We start from the raw sequence: 21,952 nt of genomic DNA, 5'->3' as shown, positions 1-21,952 counted from the left end.
AAAGGTGTTTTATAGATGTTGTAAATGAATATATTAATAAATATATTGCGTAAATAAATGACAAGCAAATATTGAACCACCATTTACACGTGTGCTTTGTTTGTGTGCATCTCGATCTGTGAATTACATTGTATGGCCAAACTTATGTGGACGCTCAAGCCCACCTACTTTTTTGTGCCTTTGTTAGGTGGCTGTTTTTCATGTTTTAGGGTCCTCGTGTTTCCAATAAAGAGAACTCCAGACATTGTTTTGTATTAAGGGGACTCAAAAAAAGGTTTGGAGCCACTGCCTTAACTAGGCAACCCTCTTATCAGTGATCTCAATAGGGAACACTTAAACTCCTTACCACCCAGCCATCCACTATCCTTGTGCATGGTGAACACACAGTACATAGCAATTCACAGAGGTTTTTATTCCATTATAAAGTCCAAAAAACTAACTCAGTATATAAACACTACAGTCCCACATTTGAATGTCTCCAGGCTTTAAGACTCACCCAGCATCAGCATAAAAAATAGTATTTCTTAGAATCTCTGATCTGTTGTGATTTTTCAGGACAGTGCTGCTTTATGTCCATCCAGTAAGGTAACTAGTCCTGCAATAAATCCCACCCTAATAAAGGCTCTAATGTTCAGCTTTTGTTGCAGCTGTTGTTGAGGTGTCATTTTAAATGCTGTAGTTTGTGGTTTGTAATACACAGAGAGGTTGTAATATTTGCTCCACCTTTTTTTTTTATTATTATTTTCCTTTTTATTTGATAGCATCAGTAGAGATACAGACAGGAAAGCAGGAAAGTTTGATTTCCCCAGAAAGTTTGAAATCCCTGGTTTGATTCAGACATAACCAGTAGGCTAGTAGACAAGTTCACCCTCACTTATATAAATATTGTAGACAAAGTATTAGAAACGTGTTAGTATGATGCCATACAACAGCACCACACACTCCAGCCTCCACAATGACCATAAAGTTGAATCAACACACACCATGAAGGAAGGATTTACTGCAGGACACTTGGAATAGACTGCACAGGTTTAGCCTGGTGCACTTGAAAACAATCCAGGTGTGTCTTCTCTGTTAGCTCTTACTGTCTTTAGCCATGCAGATAGTTTTGGTTACATGTGTCCAGGCTTTAAGATGTCTGTCTCTGAGATTTCTGCCTCAACGCAAGGAAATTGGAGGCACAGTTATTTTTGGATAATTTATCAGTAGCATATATCTCCCTGAAACAATGTCCTGGTTCTAGATAATACACACTTTCCTGATGATGCATATAAAACTGTTCAAAGCATGGTCTGTGAATTATCCTGAGTAACGGAGCGCATTTTTTGACAGACACGTTACTGTTGAATGGAGGTGGGGGAAGAAGTCTCCAAAGAAGAAAATCTGCATGTCTGCATTCAACTAAAGGTCAGTAAGAAAATTATTTCTTTATAATTTCTTTGAAATGTGGGTAAACCAGTCATTTAAACTATTCATTCTGCTGGGGACCCTTTGAATTCCAAAGTGAACCCTGTGGGTCTAGACAAAGGCAGCGACGTGCGTCCCCATGGCAGGAGCTATATCCAGACCTCAGCGCTCCTCGGCTTGGACCCTCTGATCTCCCTCTTACTCTTCAGTGGCTGCCTCTCTCCTTTATGGGAGTCCTTTCTCTTTGGTTGCTCTGATCTTGTCCCTCTGACCCTGCCTGGCTCCCTCGTCCGACCACAGTCCACAGCACAGGTCCAATCAGGCTGGTGCCCCACCACCAGGTCCAAAGTGGGCAGTGAGGTGGTACTGGTCACGTCCCTGAAGCCTAAAGACGATGTGAGAGAGGGGCTGTCTGGAGGGAAGGTTTCATATCCACCCTTCATACTGTGGCAGCCTCCCCAGGACGCCCTCTCCCTCAGCCTCACCACCTGGCGGATCTTCTTCCAGCCAAGGTGGTTGAGCTCAAGCAGATTGAGCAGGATGCAGAAAACACCCACGCAAAACATGAAGAGCAGGAAGATGGTCTTCTCTGTGGGCCTGGAGACGTAGCAGTCCACCGGCTGGCTGCAGGGGGCCGAGGTACAAAGGAAATGAACAGGCACCTGGAAGCCGAACAGCTTCCACTGGGCCAGGACAAAGCCCACCTCCAGAACGGCCCGTAAACACACATGGAGGACATAACATTTAGACAGAACCCCTCCAGAGACCACGTGACCCTCTGCACTCCCCTCCCTAAGGATGCAAGGTCGGCCATTGCTCAAGGATGCCATGTTGTTAGGGTCTATCCTCTGTAGGTTCTGTGCGGTGATGCCCTCCAGCACGTCCGCCAGGCTGTGACCTAGATGCTTATGGGAGCGGATGGAGCAGCTGTCTGAGTCGCAGCTCTGATCGTACACCTCCCGTCCACCACCTCGCTCTACATCCAGGCCTCTCTGCCCTGGGATATCGCCTAGTCCTTGCCCCTGTCTCCGGGGGTTGTTTTGGGGCAGTTTGGACAGGTTGTGCCACGTATAAATGATGAAGCAAAGGGACGGCGTCGAGACGCTGATGATGTGGAAGACCCAGAAGCGAGGTTGCGAGATGGGCGCAAAGGCGTCGTAACAGACGGTGGAGCACCCCGGCTGCAGGGTGTTGCACACAAACATCTCCTGTTCGTCAGTGTACACGTCCTCAGTTGCCACAGCAACAATGAGCAGCCGGAAGATGACCATGACGGTGAGCCACAGGCGACCGATCATGGTGGAGTGCTGGTGGACGGCATCCAGAAGGCGTTTGAGCAGGGTCCACTCCGTCATGGTGGCGTGTGGCTGCTGGCAGCCTCGAGGAGGGACGAGCTGCCTGGAGTAGAGCAGTCTGCTCTGAACTGATCCACCTCTCCTTCTCCTGAACTCTTACCTTACCTTCGACTTGCTGACATCTTAAACCACCCAACAGTTCCGGGCACCACTATCCCATCTAATCCACACTACCTTCTGTCCTTTCATTTTTATCCTCAATTCTGGAAACTCGAACCTCTAATTTCTTGGTCAGAAGGTTCCTCTAAGCACGTACCACCCCTGGCTGAGGCTTGCAGTAGACTTCCTCTCTGCCTGAATGTTCAGCAGCTCTGCCCGGCTGCCTTGAGAGCAGTGGAGCCATTGCAAAAGAGAGCCACCCCATCTTTCATAGATAAGGATGTCCACTTGACATGAGTCACTTGGCACGCTCGCTTCTCTCTTGTCTTTAGGATCCATTTTAAAACCAAGAGACATCACCCTTCCTCTGCTGGAGGAGCTGCTGATAGTGACGACCGATAGAGCATTCTTTGTAGATTAGTCCTCTGAAAGCTAATGGGCTCTTCCTTTAATGGAGCGGCATATTTTAAATGACGACCAGTAAAGAACAACATGCTCACTGTCAGGTTGTGGAAATCACACAGTGGACAATATTGTATACAAAAAGGCATCAAGATGTTTGTGTCAGGATGCATGACTGAGCAAAATAAGATTCATACTGGTGACAATAAGGCTTTTTAGAGTTCAGACTGGTGTCAGGTGAGGTTTTCTGTTCCAGGGCGTGTTTTGACTGCTCCTCTCCAGCCACTTGCCAATCCTCTTATCTGTGTTTTAAAAAAAGACCCTTGAAAGGTCTGCTACCATCAAATCATTGTGTCCCCCAGATAAAACACTCAATGACCCCTTTTCTTACTTCAGATGGTCCCAGTAAGCCCCGCCCGAGTCTCTGGCTCAGACCTCTGCCCACTTTCTATTTATGACATGAACAGAAACACTGGATGTAGCATTATCTAAACATGTAATTTAACTCACATGTAATGCTACTTTATATTCTTAAGGCCTCTGTATGCTTCCAACTAAGTGCTTGCGGGACCATTGTTTGCAACTTTTCAAAACTACAATATGACAAACAGACACAGTGTTTGGCCAGGTGTTTGGATGGGTGTGCAGCTTGGAACTTCTAACTTCAAACATGCACACACACAGGCCAAAATCAGCATGTAGGACTTACATACAATAACTTTTTGAAATAAATGTGTAACAAGATAAAATAATAAAAATAACCAGTAGATCATGTGCTACTTCCATTTGTTTTTCAATTGACATTAAGCTTAATAAGCCATTTAATGTTATTTTTCCGCACTCGGTCAGGTGAGTCAGTTAGTGCTCTAGGGTTAAGAATGATACTTGTATCTCCTCTGAGCAGGTGTTGCAGTATCTTTATTACGATGATGGGAGCATACAGGTAACGCAGAAAGCACATATGTGAGTGTCCAGACAGCCTCCTACAGTGCTTTTGTCTACTATCGATCCAGACGGAGGCATTAACATCTTTTAATGGCTGTTATGGGACCTGATGAAGCGAGGGATCGATAGACTGGAGAGTGGCCCCTCGCTCCTGCCCTGAGCAGGATTAGAGAGGGCCCCAGTCCCATCTAACACAATACAAATGGAGGAGGGGTGTTGAAGGGTCCGCTAATCGCAAATAGACCTTGACTAAAGCCCAGACACAACATCAGCCGACCCAGACCTGCAGCCAGAGGCAGCGTCCAGCAGACCTGCGCCCAGCACCGGCCGCGGAGAGGACAGGAAGTGGCTTTCTCCAGAGCGGCGTGACGGGGCCCTGTGTACATATGTTTTCATCCAGCAAGTCTGGGGCTCCGCATGCTGCTGTCCCGCCAGTGTCAAAGGAATTATCCACCCTCTCAGTCTGTTCATGAAGGAATTCCCAATGATGTGCATTCCCCCTGGGCTTTGTCAGTAGCAGCCTGGGAATGAATAACAGACAGGATTAGAGGGAAAAGGGAGAGAAAGAGAGGGACTAGTGCTCTGCCAGTCAGATAAAGTCCTTCTCTTTCTCCCTGATGCTTAGGAGTTATTTTTCAGCAGGACTTTCATCTGAGCTTACATGTACAAAGAGAGAGTAGACTATAAATATGAATGAGGGGAGAATGAAGGAGTTTTCTTTAGAGCACTTGGCTCTTAATCTGCTCCATACACAAACATGGTTTACTATATTTCAAATATAGAATACTATATATATATATATATATATATATATATATATATATATATATATATATATCAAAATAATTAAGTAAGTCAGTGTACATAATTCAAAAACTAATTTCCCAATCTAAAATAATTAATGCTTAAGTGTAGAAAAATATAACCAATTTCAGTTGAAAGTTATTGATGTCTTAATAGTCAATATTTTAAAAATATTTTCATAGTAAAAAAAGCCAAGTTTTATTTTCCTAAGGGTGAAAAAGCCTCTGGTAGACACCTTACTGTGTACCAGTGTGGAATGAGAGCTGAAACACTGAGAGGTGAAACACTGACTACATCCTGCTTCAGGATTTTGGGACACATGGAGTCTGAGATGAAAACAAAATGACAGTTTCAGAAACTCTGAACGTGTCTCTGTTTGCTCCAGACTGTTTTCATCACCAAGACAAGACACACCAAGAACACTTCAATGTGTCAATGAAGCTTGACTCTCTGCTCTTCTCTCTCTGACCCTCGGTCATGAGTTTAAAGTTCTAATGTTGGAACAACCATGTCCTGCAACTGCAGATCCTACGAACATGATTCACGTTTTTACCCCAGACTGATGGTGTTATTTTTCCTTCAAGCAACAGAAAGAGGAAGACTTCACCAGTAGTCTAAGTTTTCATGTCTTAATGACAGGGTTAAAGGTCAGTGACACAGTCGATGACAAAGCTTCTGTTCCCCCAGCACGATCATATAAGAAACACAGGGGTAAAACTAGAGGGAGTACAAAGAGAGTCAAAAATGACAATTTATCTTTTGTGTATTTTCTCACAGTCAGTAGACTCAATATACCAGCAGCTGTGTTCTCAAATATATAGGAACAAGGGAAATGTACATAAGCAAAAATCACATGCGGGATGTTTCTGTCATTCCTGCTTTTTATGCATACATGCAAATGTCAACAACTGAATGATATTGAAAAAAAAAATAAAATATGGCACCCCCCTACAGTGTGTAGTGTAAAAGGGTTTATAGCACGTTGATTTCCAGAGAAATACTTTTGAGGGAACTGCACACATTTAAATATTCATTTTTACATTTTTAGCAGACCAAAAGACCCTCACATTAGCTTAACAGTTAACTGGACTCCATCGACTGGAATGTACCATTTAAACACTGATTTTACCCTGTAATTACTGCCAATATCAACAGTTATTAAATAAAATAAAGGTAAAAGAGGTAAATTAATAAATAGAAGTGAAAAGAATATAAACTAACATCAGTAACTGCTAAACATGGGTCATTCTAATAAATATACAGTAATACTAGGAGAGCATTTGAACTTTTAAGACTAGCTGAAAGCTAACTTTACTAGATGTGTCTACTAAATATTAAACAGTCACTTTAAGCTCTCACTGTGCCAGAATGCAGGTTCCTCTGGTTGGGAGCAGACTTTTAAAAAGCTGCATCTCCAGTTTTCTTATGACTGATTATCTGATAAACTTGTTGTGGAGGATCTGAGTGAAAGTGAAGACACATTAAACAACAGAGAATGAACTGTAGGCAGCTGCTCAGAACTTTGCAAACAAGCAAAACTCCATTAAAATCAATCCTGTTTTTATCTCATGTCCTTCCTCATCTGAGCAGCTCCAGAGTTCACCAGCAGACATTACCATAGGAGCTGGGAGGCCAGTGAAAGGCTCGCTCTGCTGCCTGTCTGGTAACCCCCCTAACAGGATTAAGGGGGGATGCGGTGAGGTGGTGCTCCCGCATGGTGTAACTCACTCTGATGTGATTTCCATTTGTCTGGCCTGGCCCTTACTTTCCCCTCCGTCTAATCCTTCACTGTTCTCACCACCGTCCGTCAGCCACGCTAATCTGCTGGCAGGCTTTAGGAGGAGAGGCTTCCACACACACACACCCACACACTCGCTCTGATAAACACTGGAGGAAGGTGCTGGTTTTCACTGTAAGGGAGCACACAGCATCACAGAGTGTTTGTGGACATCAAGCTGGTGGTAAGACTGCTGTTAGAAATCCACTTTTTACTTTTTACAGAGTGTTGTTTGAAGCCACTTGGCTTAGCTGTCATTAGCTCTGTTGTGTGTGTTATTGGCTCTGCTCTGCAGCAGTTCCATGTTGTGTTTAATGTGTCACCGCTTGTGTTTGTGATGCCCAGCAACTTGTCTGATATCATGCATATTATTTCAAACGTGGTGAGCAATTTGTTGATATAAGCCAACAGTCTTTTAAGATAATGTAGAAGTGGATAGAGAAGAGTGGCATTTAACGTGTGAGTTGACACAGGTAAGTGCAGGTAAGAAGTGATCAAATCTGCCAGTGCAGTAATATTTCATTCTGTTTTAGTACAATTTTCCAGAAATGACTTCATATCTTGAAATAAGTAAGGGCGATACAGACTGTCCTCAGACTGTTTGTTTTCATTAGAAACGTTAAAGTTGGATTAATTGATTTTTGGCCACTTGAGGGCAGCAAAACAAGCTGTAAACATAAAGTTGTTGTGGCTAATGTGTTGGCAGCACACGGGACCAATCAGGGCACCCAGCAGACATAGTATACAATAATGGCATTCATTTGGTTCGTCCACCTGATGAATGTAACTCCAGTACTAACTCTCCTTCAGCTTTGGTTTAGTCTCCACCAACTCCTGGGAAACATCTTTGGCTCTTTAGCTGCTGAATGCTCTGCTGTGTTCACCAGGAAGTTGCTAATATTATGTGTCAGAGGTTTGGCGCCTACCAGGTAGTGTACTGGGCTCACTGAAGTTCTCACTGAAAGCAGCAGCTGGAAATGAGGTTGATGCGAGCGGTGAGAGTGAAACACAGCAGTAAAGTCACGGCCCACAAAACCATAATAATTCATTGCTTAGGCTGTGGGTTGTCTGTGTGCGGTTTGTGTCTAGTAGCTGGTTTATCTGAGCTTTCACTGAAATCAGTTTAATGAGAGAAGTCAGACCGAAACAGAACAGGAAAAAGTTGCAGATCAAAATAATGAGCTAAAAGAGGATAAACGCTGCTTAGAGCTGAGGTCACCACAAGTGACATCTTTCAGATTACACAGTCATTTAATCCATTGTTGATATAACATTTGTACAATTTTAAGGGCTAAATCATAAGACTTGATTGGCACCTGGCTCTGGTTCTGGTTAGTTTTAACTGAACTCATATTTCCTGTTTTAAAAAGATAAAAATATATAAAAAATAAATTACAACTTGCAGTCTTTGAAGAAGTTTCATGGTGCAACTATTTCTACAATGTTGTGGTGGTGTGGTACCACAACCAAAGTCTGAAGGCATCCCACTGTCCAAAGGTTCTTGAGCAATTTGTGAGCAAAATCTGTGCTCACAAATTGTATCTGAAAACCTAAAATCTATGTGATGATTTCTGTGACTGTGTAAGCCCCCAAACACCTGGCTTTGATTTTGCCCACTTATGTATTCATACAGCTGCCAGTTGACCCCGACCCTCACCTTGCTTCCTGCTTCAACAGGAGCAAGAGTGATCACATGTCATCACAGCTGCTCACTCTCCAGTTTGCTGCTGACAGTGTATCGAGGATTAAAATCAAACAAGGACAGGAATGACACAGACATACTGAACATGCTCTCACCTCAGTCGACTAAATCTGAACTTATCCAGGAGTTGGACTTTGATGACTTGATCAAAAGTTTCTCCATGAAGGCCAGTAGAGAACCAGATATTCCCTCCTCACTACTGTTCCTTGTTGCGTTGATGCAGCTGTCTGCACTACATTTGATTGTTATTTATGTATTCTCTGGTATAACATGTCTTAGTGGTGGGTGGGTATTCTATTTCCATTATTGCAGTGTGGTTTTTGTTTTGACCTTCTTAGCTAGATAACTATTTATGTTGTACATGACTCACACAGAACAAAACTAAAATATGGTTAATCTAATGCGTGGTGTGACGTCCACGGTCCGGATAACACGCCCCCACACACTGAGATCTGTTACAAATCTGTAGAAATGACATATTCTTGTTTTTCAGTCTTCATTAATATGAAAACATTAGAAATCCACACGACTATTTTTGAATACACAAAGACGTGATTATGACCATTTGCGCAATTAACATTGTCTCTGCCTGTCTGTCTAACAGATGTGAGGCCCCTGACATGAGTGAATGGCCCCTGATATAGCAGACATGACAGCAGAGGAACCCCTGGACCCATGGGTGTCCAGCCCTGTGGGGGAGGTCAAGTCAATGCCTGAGCACAGTCTGGAGGACGAAGCGAACAGCTGCAACCAAGAACTTATGCACTATCACACAGACACGCCCACGGAGGAGTATGCAGTGGTCACTGACAGGTAACACACACACACAGGTGTTAGCAGGAAGGAAACACTCATGTTGATGAGGAAGGCTGGTATTTGGCAAAGAGAGAACATTAAAATAGAATTTAAGAGTGTTAACTGGACAGAAACTCAGATTGACATAATGTGATCCTGCCCAACTATTCACACATTTCAGACTGAGGTTGAGACTGAAACTTAAAGTGAATCCACTTTTGTGAATCCAAGTTATATTCAAGCCATCCTCCAGGTCTGGATGGATTAAACAGTAGCTGATCTCAGAAGAAAATCCTCAGAAAAGGGTAAACTAGATGTGTTTGTTGAAATGTGTCCAGCAGTGCTTCTCTACTTAAGACAGGAATCATTTCTCGCTGACAAGCCGCTATCCTCTGACATGACTGTTGTCTCTTGTGTGCCGCTTCCGTGCAGCGAGGACCCATTCTGTAGGATCTGCCATGAAGGCAGTGCCTCAGGGGAGCTGCTGTCCCCCTGCGAGTGCTCTGGTAGCCTGGCCATGGTGCACCGGGCCTGCCTGGAGCACTGGCTCACCACCTCCAACAGCAGCCACTGTGAACTCTGCCACCACCAGTTTGCACTGGAGCGCCTGCCAAAACCTCTTACTGAGGTAGGCCCCGACAAAGCTCTTTAACCGACTGCTCTTCTGGGTTTCATTTGTCCAGTCTATGAGGGCACTGAGGTTTCTACCTCCACCCCTGTACTATGAATGATGAATGAATGATGTCTGAAAACCTGAACAGATTAACCCGACATAATCTGGTTTGATCCCGCTAGAGAGAAGTGGGAAAATATGTTTGTTATTTAGCTGAACCAACCCTTAAAGTCTAAAGTAGAGTGCTCTCCTGTCTCCTCATTCTGAGCTGAAGTAGAGTCCACTGAACATGTGGAGACGGAGGACTAAGACATGCCGTAACATGACATAAGATATTCCTTTATTAGTCCCACGACGGGGAAATTTACAATGTCACAGCAGACACAAGGAGATATGAACAACATCGATGTAGTTCTTTAAATGATGTTAACTTTGCTCAGGGAAAACACATGTAGTGGTCACATTTGTCCGCCACTCTCAGCTGCAGGTCACAGACAGGAAAATATGTGTGTTTTCTTTCCTCCAGAACATTGAACTATTCCTTTAAGGTGATACAAAGCCCCACCAGAGTGAGAAACAACCTCTTTTTTTCTCAATGAGACAGCAGATGTCACAGTCAGTGGGAGGAGCCTCTTGGCGGCTTGCTGCCTTCACGTTGGAGGGCCTGCTGCTATTAGCTGGACCGCTTGTACCCCTAAAGCCACTTAGCCTGAGAGCCAGATTAGATGGTGTTTCCTTCCATTGCTGCTCTGCAGAGGACAGCGCAGGGGAGTGTATTAGCGACCTCCTCGTCTTCCTGCTCCTCCCGCTGCATGTGTGGCCACGGCCAGTAATCTGCTGATTAAGCACCATGTGCTCTGCCAGGTGAACAGCATAAGCCTGCTGCCAGGCGATGCTGGACACATGCGCACATATGCACAGAAAGCTTTACATCAGTGATGCTGTAGTACAGTTTCATGTGTGTTCTGGGGACGTGGGGAGGTGCTGGTCACCACTATCTAAACAGCAGGCCCTGAGTGGGACCTTCATCGCCCTTATTAGTACGTGAGTCAGGTGATGTCGCCTCCACCCACCTTCAGTTCAAGCACAGGTCTGATCAGCCAAACAGCTTTGTGGGTGTGCTGGACCTTTAAGTACTATTGACTATTAGCCAACAAAATTACAGAGACCTTAGGGTGCAGAATATGGATGTTACATTTGAAAGTGATCGTAAAATTGTAGGTCTATTACCATGTTAGCAAGCATTATTAATGGGGCCTTTTAGGGGCCTTTTAAAAGCATGAGTGAACATTATGAACTGGCCATAACAGTCCTTGTATTCATAAAGTGTCAAGCAGTTTGGGGGTGTTAGTAAGCATCACGCATCTGTTTTGAATTTTAGTATTTTGACTTCTGGATCACACAAAAACCAAACTGCTCTCAAACAACATTGTCAATACTGTAATGGACCTGTAATTCACAAGTTAGACAGAACTCCTAGTCTAGACAGAACTATTGTCTTTTACAGTATTTTGCTGATCCCTAGGTTCTATTTTAGGGTTATTATTTACGACAACACCAGCATTACTGCTACCACCAATACCACAACCTGAAACAGGTCACAGGATCCAAACATTTAGCACCACCTGCTGGACTAATCTCATATCTCCCACCTGTGGTGTTTCATCTATACATGTCCATATTTCAGTCAGACAGCCCCTCCAGCACAATGCCCACCATCATGATCTTTTATGATGTGCTGATAACCAGTCTTCACCCTCCTCCTCCCCCAGTGGTTATGTTCTCCATCCATGCAGCAGCAAAGGAGGACGCTGTGTGGCGACGTCCTGTGTTTCCTGTTCATCACACCGCTGGCCAGCCTGTCAGGATGGCTGTGTGTTCAAGGAGCCATGGACCTTTACTACACCAACGGCATGGAGGCCCTGGGGCTCCTGGTCCTCACACTGGCCCTCTTTACCATATACGTCTTCTGGACCATGGTATGTTCAGGGTCTGTGCTGCTCATTCAGACACACCGTATGCTTAGTTTAGCCCCACTACCCTTAGGTGCAATCCAGCTGTGCAAAGCCCAAATAATAAGCTGTGGGGTCACCACCCTTTCAAATGACTCATACTTGGATCAAATAATTATTCAATTTCGGTTGAAATTCTCTTCTGTGATTTTTGGATTTAAAGTCACTTACTACTTTTTCCCAGGCTTTTAACCACATCCCATGGTCTTTATCAGAGAATTGAGTGTTTTTAGTTGTCATGGAGATGTCAGGTCACATTACATTGTGTGTATATATATGTATATAAATATGATGGTTCTGTTTGTCAGGTGTCCGTGCGCTACCACATGCATCTGTTCAAGACGTGGAAGAAGACCGACCAGAGGGTGCGACTGCAGATTCCTTTGCCCGCCCACGCCACACATAACCAGCAGACCCTGTCCATAAACCCCCTCAGCAAAGCCACCAACAAAGAGACAATGGTGTGACACTCTGCAGCGCTGAACATACCTCAAATATAAGACAGGAGGGGAGCCAAAGGCACGTCCCGGCCCTCACATAACAGCAGAGTTGAAGCCAGGGCTGTAGGATTGCTTTAAGAGCTGGAGGACTGTTACACCAGCTTCTTTTTTTTTTCCTTTTTTAAACTTATTGTGGAATCCGAGTGCCAGAAACAGGAGCAAATCTCAGACTTCCACAAGCTTTGAGTTGGTCTTCCTGTGATGAAAACTGGAATCTTGTGACACTGACAATCAGTATCAGTTCATGAAGAAGACAATGAAGCGTTCTGGACTAATCTGATGGTCCAGTTATTTTTCCGGCTCATGAACTAAACTCCTAATGACAATATTGCAACTTCACAGTTCCAATATCTACAAAGCAAAGTGTGTTTGGCTTACACAGAGAGAGAGAGAGAGGACATTTGACTTTTCCACATCCTTGTTTTTCCATCACAGTGATGGAGAGGAGTGTGGCCTCGGACATGGGTCATTAATTTGTGGTTAAACACATCCAACAATCCCACTATTTTAGTCTTTCTGGTGAACTGGAGTTATGGAACGCTGAATGACGGCAAGGCGTGAATGCTTTGCCATTTTGGATTTAACATCGTTTATACTGAGTGTAATCTATGAGACCTTTCTTGGTCAAAACAAATCTGCCCACCTCTCACACACTGTAGACATTGATAGGAAGATTGCCCACCACCTGTTATTCTTCTTTTTGGTGTTGTAAGCTGCTCCAACACTGAAGTGTCCTGAGTTCTACAGAAAACAATGCTGGGTCTTGATAACTTGTATCATCAGGGATGGTTCCATCAGCCTTTAATCCCATCCCTTTAGCCAATGGGTCAACTTTTCTACTGCAATATGTTGCAGGATTTACATACGCTTTGCAATATTTTCAGCTTTTATTTGGATTTTCTTGCAGGTATTCTCAATGAGCCAATTGACAAAGTTATGGAGGAGCCATACCTATTGAATTTTGTGGCTTATCCTGAGAAACCAGGATGCCATTTCTATAGAGATGCTAAATCCCCCCCCCCATTTTATAGGGCTGAATACAGAAATCTCAGATATCTTAAAACCTGGACGAAATCAAAACCATCTGCACGGCAAAAAAAAACACAAAAAGGAAAAACAGGAAAATTTACTATTGAAAATGCGAGAGACATTTTTTTGGGAGGCAGTTTGAGTGAATCAACCTTTTAGCTTGCACTGATGAAAATTCCGTCCAGCTCTCCAACATCTTCCCGTCATTAGATTGGACTCAAGTGTTGCATTGATGTGCACTGAGAACACACAGCTTTTCAGCCACATTCAATTATGAGTAGCATTTGTCATAATAAAACAATCCTTCATATGTAGAGCCAAGTGTCTGACTGATCTGTATTTATAACTTTATTATTCCAACAGTTTTATTTCACACACACACACTCACTCATTAAAATTAGATCAAATCAAGGCAAAACTCATTCATATCTTGTGCAATTAGAGCGATGAAACAACTGAGGAGACTGAGGTTGATACTGTTGCTCTAAGGCGTCTGGGCTCTTCAAAGTCAGACTAACATGTCAGTGTCCTACTGTAGTTTGTTGGAGACGGCTGCAGACGTTTGTACTCCGACGCCAGAGCCGGTCCAGGGAAGGCGGAGGGGTGGAGTGGGGTGGGGGGGGGACGTGAAGGACAGCAGGAGATGGACAAGCACTCACATGACGGCACAGCTCACCTCCTTAGATAGGTCCTGAAAAGAAAATTGTTAAAGAAAAATTTTAAATGATTATTAGCATCATGGGACATGTCCCAGTCTAATACAAGCAGTCTGGTTAGTGCTGAACAAGCAGCTGGGGGAAATGGATGGCAGATAAGTAGAGCATGTTACTGGTAGGCAACAAACAGGTCCAGGTCTGTGATCTGGAGGTTTTCTGATCACCGTATTGTGATGATTCAGTTCAGTGTAGCTTTGATTTTGCCCATTTGAAAACACTGAGACATCCCTTAAACACACATTATCATTGGGTTCATTAATTCAGGTGTAATAATTATTACTTCAAGAGTTTAATAATTCACCATGCACCATTTCTCCTCCACCAATTGGGCTAGATACTGTAGTACGTTTCATGATAAAATGGATTTTTCTGTAATGCACAAAAGAAGCACATCTTTATGCAAATATGGAAGTGTGATGGATGAGATGGCAGCATCCAGACAGGTGATATTAAAAAAGTAAATATCTGAATAGTGAAGAACAAATGTTGCAAATGTTTTCATGAAGGCCAACCTGCTAGACTGTGCCTGTATCGTTTTACTGAAGCTGCTCTGGGGGCCCGCGGTGGAACGACACCTCCATTACACACCACATTTGTTTTCCCATTTGTCACCCATCAGTATGCAACATTTCTGAATGAGGACCCTGGGGCCTGTGTCGTGAAACAAGACGCTTAACTCAGGTTTTCCTGATCGGAGTAGTTCACCGTGGTAGCCTATGCTGCACAGCTTAAACTTTACAGGATCAGATCAAACCGGCAGTGCAGACGGCTTCTTACTCTTATTCTATTGTTGCTGTTGAGAATATGAAGCGATTGAAAATTAAATCCTTTAGACTCAACAAAATGATAATTAGAAAACACTTTTAGTAAATTATAAATGTCACATTTCTGTCTGAAGCTCTCTTGTCTCCTCTGGCAGACGATGCTTCTTTTTTTTTTTTAATTTATAATAGTGTTTGTGTGGCACTACAGGAAAATGGATTACGAATGGATTGTGCATTTATTTTCTCATATATACACACCAACTGCCAATACCATTTTAAAATGTTCTGTAATAAGTCCAAATTTTACTTTATGGATGCACGTTTAATATTTGGTCATTTTTCCAGCTGTTCCTATGGTGGGATTATACTGCCTAGATTTCTCCATGCAGAATAGGTTTCTGTTGCCGTCCTCCTGGTATCTGCATTGTATCTCTTATCATCCAAGTACTCCACTCATGGTTCGATGATGCTGCTTAATTAAGAATTCTCTCTCTTTCACATGAACAGGCTCAAAGCTGGATAACTAAACCAGCTGATAACCGGCTTCGCGATGCCAGTCCTCAGGATCACTAACGTTCATCTCCCTCTGGGTTACCTGACTGAGTTGAGCTTGCTTCGTGATGCAGGCCCCTGGTCTTCAATTCAGTTGTGTTTGGCATGTTGCTGAATGAAAACGCCAAGGCAGCAGCGGATCCAGCGTGTATAAACAAGCCATGCGTCGAGTAACTAGCACACACAGCAGCACACACTGGGTACAAGCAGAGGAGCAGAGGGGGGAAAAGCACCACCCTCCTCACCTACTGTACAGCCCGCTGGCTGCCCTGCACTCAAGAGACAGAACAACACTTCTTCTTCTTCCTCCTTGGCTTCAGTGTAGGCAGGAAGAAATACAGTGACGTCAAATTTCACACACCAACACATCTGTGCTTGTATCTTGAGGTTATGGAACATTTAGGTGGTTTTTTTTTGGCCGGTTCTATGTTAGTGTGTTTACCTGTCTCCGAAAGTGCTGGATGTCACTGCCTGCGACAAATTCTTCATCAAACTCCAGTTCAGTTTCTTCGTCGCCTCTGCCCTGCATACGCACCCTGTGCTCAGCTATTTCCTGAAAATAAAAATAAGGTATCACATGACTCCCGTGAGTTATAGCCAATGTTGTAAGACAGCGATTTACACTTAAGTACCCTGAACAAACACTGCTTCATCTTTAAAAGTGTCATCTATGACTCCAATTAGGATGTCGAACACTGGCTCATAATGAGGGGTTTACCAAGAGACTCCGCTTCATAGTACAACACTAAAAAGTAGTGACATTAATCAAAGAGGTCTTCAAAACACAGATATTTTGACTGCAGTGATAAGAGCAGTGTGCAGGTGCACTCTAGGAGATGAAGTTTGCTTCACTCACTTCGTGGCTGGGGTTCAGAAGGATCACCCTTACATCAGTGACAGGACCCCAGGTCCTGTGGCCCTGCAGAACCAGGTCCCCAGAATCAGCCTCCGTCTCTGCCCCTGCTGCCCAGATCTGACACACACACACACACAAGTTAATTCCATTTCACTTTCCTGGGAGGACGCTCATTAAACTGCTCAACAAATGTAATTTCTTCCCCGATGTTGTTCTGACGAGAGTTTTCTTTCCACAGGGGCCCAGTGGGAAACAGTTCAACATGAATATCAGTAACTACTCACCGTGAGTGTCTGTCCACCAGCCAGGACGCAGGAGGAGGGGATGTGGAAGGAGATGTCTCCAGAGTCCGGGTACGTCCTCCGAACCACCCAGTCACCCAGTGGCTGCTCCTAGAAATGCACACATGAGGAGAAGCAGTGAAAATGCTGCTCTGTAGAAAGAAGCACCCACACTGTAAATACTATAAGAAAACAAAATATCAAAATGTGGGGTAGGATTTTACATTTAGAATTTTTGCTGTCATAATACAAAATTGATTCCTAATTAATAATCCTAATTTTAATCCACTGCCATTAACATGAGTCTCTAGGTGGCGCTGTACAATGTATCCGCAAAAGGTAATTATTAGTAGGCAAATAGATTTAAGTGTGCCCCAACGTTTGGCTTCATTGTCCATCAATGCGGCAGAAGCGAGGATATCTGGACTTTTGGTCCCATGTGTGGGTCAAGCCTCTGATGACATCACCAGGGTTATTTTCTCAAACTTGACAAAAAGGAGACAGCATACAACTGTGAGAAATGAGCCGAGCCGTGCACTAAACTAAAAAGTACAAAGACAAACTAATGAACCTTCGATCCAGCAGGAATAAGCCTCACCGTCTCCGAGTTGTTCTTCAGTTTAACGTATTTTCCATTCAGGTCGATCTCTTCCACGCTCATAACGCTGTGCTCCGCTGAGCGTCTGGACATTTTTTCCGCGCGCGAGCTGCTCGAGGCTCCTTCGTGTTTCCGCTTCTTCCCTCTGAGCTTGCGGCTGCTGTGTTCGTGAGTTCGAGGCACAGCCGTCCGCTGGGAGGGGCTGGGAGACAGCTGCAGTCTGAGGGGAAGTTACATTTATTTGAACTTCAAAAATGTAAAACACGGGACAGTCAGCTGGACACCTGAGGTCCAGGTACGCTGCTGTGCATGTGATGTCTGAAAGCAGACAGTAAGATTCACAGCTTTACCTCTGTTCCTCCACTTCCAGCATCTTCCTGTAGGCATTGATCTCCATGTCCAGCGCCAGCTTGACGTCCAGCAGGTTCTCGTAGTCTTCCAGCTGGCTGTACATCTGGCTTCTCATGTTCTGCAGCTCCTGCTCCTTCTGACCGAATTTCTGCTGCCAAATCTCCCGCTCCCTGTCGAGGGTCCTCTCCAGCTCGTGAAACCTGTCCTCCAGTATCATTTTCTGACAGGAGGGAGGGAGAGTAATATGAAGACAAGTGTTAACAGCAAGAAAGGACCATTTACCAACATTGACACCAAGGAACAACAAAGCTGGCCACAAACTGCAGACAGAAACTACAAAATGATACAGGTGACCACAGTGGTTGAAATACCAAAGCAAGTAATGAATCTAAATTACTAAAAATAATCCAAGAAACAGCAGTTAATGCCTCTGCAGGCTGAGAAAGTTCACACACACGGGTTCAAACTCACTGTTCAACTTGCTCCACTCACAAATGCAGTCTTGTCGATGCTTTTCAACTTATACAAATGTCCGAAGTTACCACATCTCTACTGCTTTACAACACTGAGGCAGCCGGCTGTAGCTTAACCGTTAGTGATATCAATTCTCATCCAACTCACAGCAAGAAAGTGTTGAAGTCGAGTTCCCGAAATGTTGAACTATTCCTTTAAGTGATATCGTTACACAACATTGTTTCATTGTCAACATTTAAAGTGTCTCATCAGGCTCTTCCTCGCTGGTCCGTTAATCTCCATCCAGCAGAAACAGCACTTACAACCCAGACACTTGAATTGCTGAACAAATCTGAGATGTCAGAGTTGACTCAAAGGGCCAGAACCTGACTACCAACAGGGCCGCTGGAGCTGTGTTTTCTAGCTGCTTAACAGATCTGTGTGATTTGTTACTGAGTGCACCTACATCTTTGTGGTACTGCTGTAGCTGGGAGGTGAGGCTCTCCACTCTTAGCTTGGTGGTTTCCAGCTCTTCTTTGGTGGCTGACACAAAGTCGTTTTTCTCCAGCGCAGCCTGCTGGGCATTATGCAACTGTGGCGCAGAAAGAATCCAATGCAAACACAACTCGTGTTAAAACATCAATATCAGCTGATTTAAAAAAACAAAAACAAAAAAAAACCAAACACTGTGCTGTAAATCTGGACACTTCACATCAAGTCCTGCGTTTGTACCTTTGAACTGAAGGTCCTCTCCATCTCTTCCTTGTACTGCTGCAGCTGAGACTCATGGTCCTGGCGGAGCTGCTGCATCGACTCGGACAGTTTACTCTCAAACTCCCTCCGTCGCCCCGAGTCCACCTCCACCAGACGGCTCTCGTGTCGGCTTCGGATCTCAAAGATCTCCTACAAAGCATAAACGAAACAAGTGAGTTGTCCAAGAATCAGCCCGAGACAAATTACCCTGTATCTGTGTGTGTGTGTGTTTTACCTGCTCACTGATGTTCCTCTGGAGTTCGAGCTGCTCTTTCAGTGTTTGCACCTGGTTCTCCATTTCCACCCTCCTGAGGATCTCAGAGCTCAGCTGGTTCTTTGACTCTGCAAGTGTGCCCTCCACCTGGTGATCACACACACACAGTATAGTAGCCCGTTTCAGACACTTCATCTCTCCAAGTTGTGGCTTTTCAGCTTTCAAACATACGGTAGTTCTCCATTAGAGAAATATGCATTAGAGGATGCCAATTAGCACATTAGCATGCTGGCATGTGCTAATTGACAGTAAGCACAGAGCATAGCTGAGGCTGATGGGAAGGTCAGGTTTCAAGTATTGGAGAAATTAAAAATTCTGATCTTATGATAGTGCTGTAGGGGAGGTTACAGGATCCCCAAGGTCAGCAGAAGCATGTGCAAATCCTGCTTTTTGTCCATACTTGCTCCAGCTGACCCTGCAGGTCAGAGCAGTCGTCATTGAGCCTCCTGTTGTCAGACAGCAGCTCGGTGAACTCGGCATCCTTGGCGCTCAGAGTCGCCTCAGCTTTCCTCCACTGGGCCAACGCGTTCGCCAGATCACCCTCCTTCTTCTGGTTCCTGAGGTGGAGGGACGCCTTAACAATCATGTGCATCATGGAAGACAACTTTCTAGCTTTCTTTCGTGTCAAGGCAAATTTATTCATATAGCACCTTTCGGACACAAGGAAATTCAAAGCGCTTTACAGGGACATAAAACAAGACACAGAAACATTAAATTGCATGTAAAAGATAATAAAAGCAGGAGGAAATAGTTAAAGTTTAAGAGAAGATGCATTAAAAGACAATAAAAGCATAAATAGTTACAAATTAAAAGAAAGTTAAGCCAAATTCCCTTCACATATCTGCATGTTTAATGCTGCCGTGCTCTCTGGCATACAAATGGAAACTCAGCTGCTAAACCTATTCTCAGGTTAGTTTGACACCAAAACCTGGTTTAGTTATTAATCCATCACCCCTAAACATTATTAAACTTAGAAATCCACTTTAACTGATTTCTCTCAGTTAAAACCAGCCTTCTGAAAGGAACTGACAGTCTGTTTTCTACACAATATAAAAAAAACACACATTTGCCAACAAGAGGGATCTTACTAATCTAACTGAAACCATGTTTAAAACAAAGTGGGCAAGTGTAAATTAATTATGTTGCCTTGTTTACCAGCAAGGAATTACACTCTAAAATGTATCATTAAAATCTTAAATGAAGTGTGAAGACGCCACTGAAGGCAGCGGAGACCTGTGTGAACTTCCTGTAGAAGTAAGCACCACTGACCCCCAGATAATACAGAGATCATCAAAAGTCTTCACAGGTGCCTCCACCTGTGTCCTGCAGGTGTGTGCGTCTAAAGCAGACTGCATTAAACATGCAGATCTTTGAGCCAAGCCTGGTGTTAACAGCTTCTCCTGGTCATGCATGGCTACGTCCAAACTCTCCTACCTGGCTTGAAGTTTCCTGTAGTCCTCGCACAGATTTCCATAGTCTATCTGCAGACGGGCCCTCTCTCCGGCCAGGGCGTCCAGGGACTTTCTGACATCGGCCAACTCCTCCTCGTACAGCCGCCGCACGTTGCCCATCTCCCGGCTTTTGGACTCATCCTTTTCCTCCAGCTGAATCAGCATGGACGACTTCTCGCCCTCCAGGTCTTGGACCCGCTGGATGTAGTTGGCGAGGCGGTCGTTGAGGTGTCGGAGCTCATCTTTCTCCTGGATGCGGGACATGCAGGTCGGGCTGGTGCTGGATCCGTGCAGGCCGGCGGCTGCGCTGCGGCGGCTGGCGGAGCGGCTGGAGCGGCCGCTGGGGCCGGCGGGGGTGGAGGTGGCAGAGGCCATGATGGTGGTGGGCCGGACAACTCCTGTAGTCAGGGTCCGCAAGGGATCCAGATAGTTCAGTCGGCTCTAAAATATATATAGCAAACTACGGGCCGCAGTGAGGCACAGCCATCCGAACTAACACAAGCAGAGGATGTAGTAATAGTTCCAATGAATTAAAGTCACATAGAAGCGATCCTGTAAAGTTCGCCGATCATCTCTGCTCATGGGAAACTCGGATCTGCTCCTCTGTACTTGTTAAGTGGCCTTTTTCCTGATTTAAAGGTGTCCACAGCTGAAATGAATCATTTTTGACGAGTTGACGCACCGAGAACAAGTGAAGAGCGACAAGTAACCCTAAATGACGCGCATTATTTCCGGGTGAGATTTTCAAAATAATGTTTGTGTGCGATACAAACTTCCAAATTAAGATTTCATATTGCACTGAAGAAGGAATGTAAGAGCTTTAGGCTGTAAGATATCTTCACAGTAACTATCTATCTTCGTGGCCCATTACTGTCACCGTTGTCACTGTCTTACAATACTAGACATAACTTTTTCTGGTAAAGTGTGTGATTCTGGATAAAATCAAGCATTAATGTGTTAACCTTAAAATCTACTGGTGATTAAAGACAGCTAGGACTGATGGGAGGTCATCATCTCACACAAACACCAATATGCCAACATAAATGTTTACTGCACTATACTGGATTACTTTTGGATGATGATTATCTACAGGCTAGTTTTTTATTTTATTTTATGAAAGATAGATTATGTCACAAATAAAGGATAAATTGAGTGAGTTTCACCCCTCTGTTAAGTCTGTGATGACCTCCTTGAATGAAAGCACAACACTGGGAAAGGATATGATAGATAGATCCAGTCAGTAAAGAAACAAAAGGCAAAATTATGAAAAATAAATGTATTTATAGAAATTATTTTTAGAAATGGTGCAGATAAAAAAGAAAAATTGAGAAATGTCTGTTATGTAATACTGAGAAGGAAGAAAATCTAAAAATACAGCATGTATATCCATAAAATAACATGCTTTTTCCTGAATTCTACGTTCTTCAGACTTTACTTTGAAGGCTTCCGTTATGCTACGGTGT

The 21,952-nt window shown here is 44.1% G+C and overlaps 3 protein-coding genes across 4 annotated transcripts; 1 reads left to right on the top strand and 2 right to left on the bottom strand.

Moving 5' to 3' along the window:
- Positions 1–1,556: 1,556 nt before the first annotated feature.
- On the bottom strand, positions 1,557–2,762 carry gjd6 (gap junction protein delta 6). Its single transcript, XM_070833722.1, has one exon. It carries the CDS (start codon positions 2,760–2,762, stop codon positions 1,557–1,559), a length of 1,206 nt encoding a protein of 401 aa, XP_070689823.1.
- Positions 2,763–9,119: 6,357 nt separating this feature from the next.
- On the top strand, positions 9,120–12,395 carry LOC139204582 (E3 ubiquitin-protein ligase MARCHF3). Its single transcript, XM_070834584.1, has 4 exons — positions 9,120–9,304; positions 9,719–9,914; positions 11,672–11,878; positions 12,220–12,395. Exons 1-4 carry the CDS (start codon positions 9,120–9,122, stop codon positions 12,376–12,378), a joined length of 747 nt encoding a protein of 248 aa, XP_070690685.1. The 3' UTR covers positions 12,379–12,395.
- A 1,402-nt stretch (positions 12,396–13,797) lies between these two features.
- On the bottom strand, positions 13,798–20,884 carry lmnl3 (lamin L3). Of its 2 annotated transcripts, XM_070830694.1 has the most exons (12): positions 20,473–20,884; positions 19,439–19,595; positions 19,000–19,125; positions 18,744–18,914; positions 18,478–18,603; positions 17,558–17,778; positions 17,208–17,427; positions 16,613–16,720; positions 16,329–16,445; positions 15,915–16,025; positions 15,718–15,786; positions 13,798–14,131 (listed from the first exon to the last, which is right to left on the bottom strand). In XM_070830694.1, the coding sequence occupies exons 1-11, from the start codon at positions 20,862–20,864 to the stop codon at positions 15,748–15,750; spliced, it is 1,788 nt and encodes a 595-aa protein (XP_070686795.1). In that variant the 5' UTR covers positions 20,865–20,884; the 3' UTR covers positions 13,798–14,131; positions 15,718–15,747. The 2 variants fall into 2 exon arrangements, with proteins under 2 accessions (XP_070686795.1, XP_070686804.1); XM_070830703.1 differs by lacking the exon at positions 15,718–15,786.
- Between the last annotated feature and the right edge of the window lie 1,068 nt (positions 20,885–21,952).

This window comes from Pempheris klunzingeri, chromosome 1, assembly GCF_042242105.1.
Source record: "Pempheris klunzingeri isolate RE-2024b chromosome 1, fPemKlu1.hap1, whole genome shotgun sequence".
In the NCBI taxonomy this organism is placed as follows: Eukaryota; Metazoa; Chordata; class Actinopteri; order Acropomatiformes; family Pempheridae; genus Pempheris; species Pempheris klunzingeri.
Note: the sequence above shows the minus strand (reverse complement) of the source record. Positions and strands in the feature narration are given on the sequence as shown.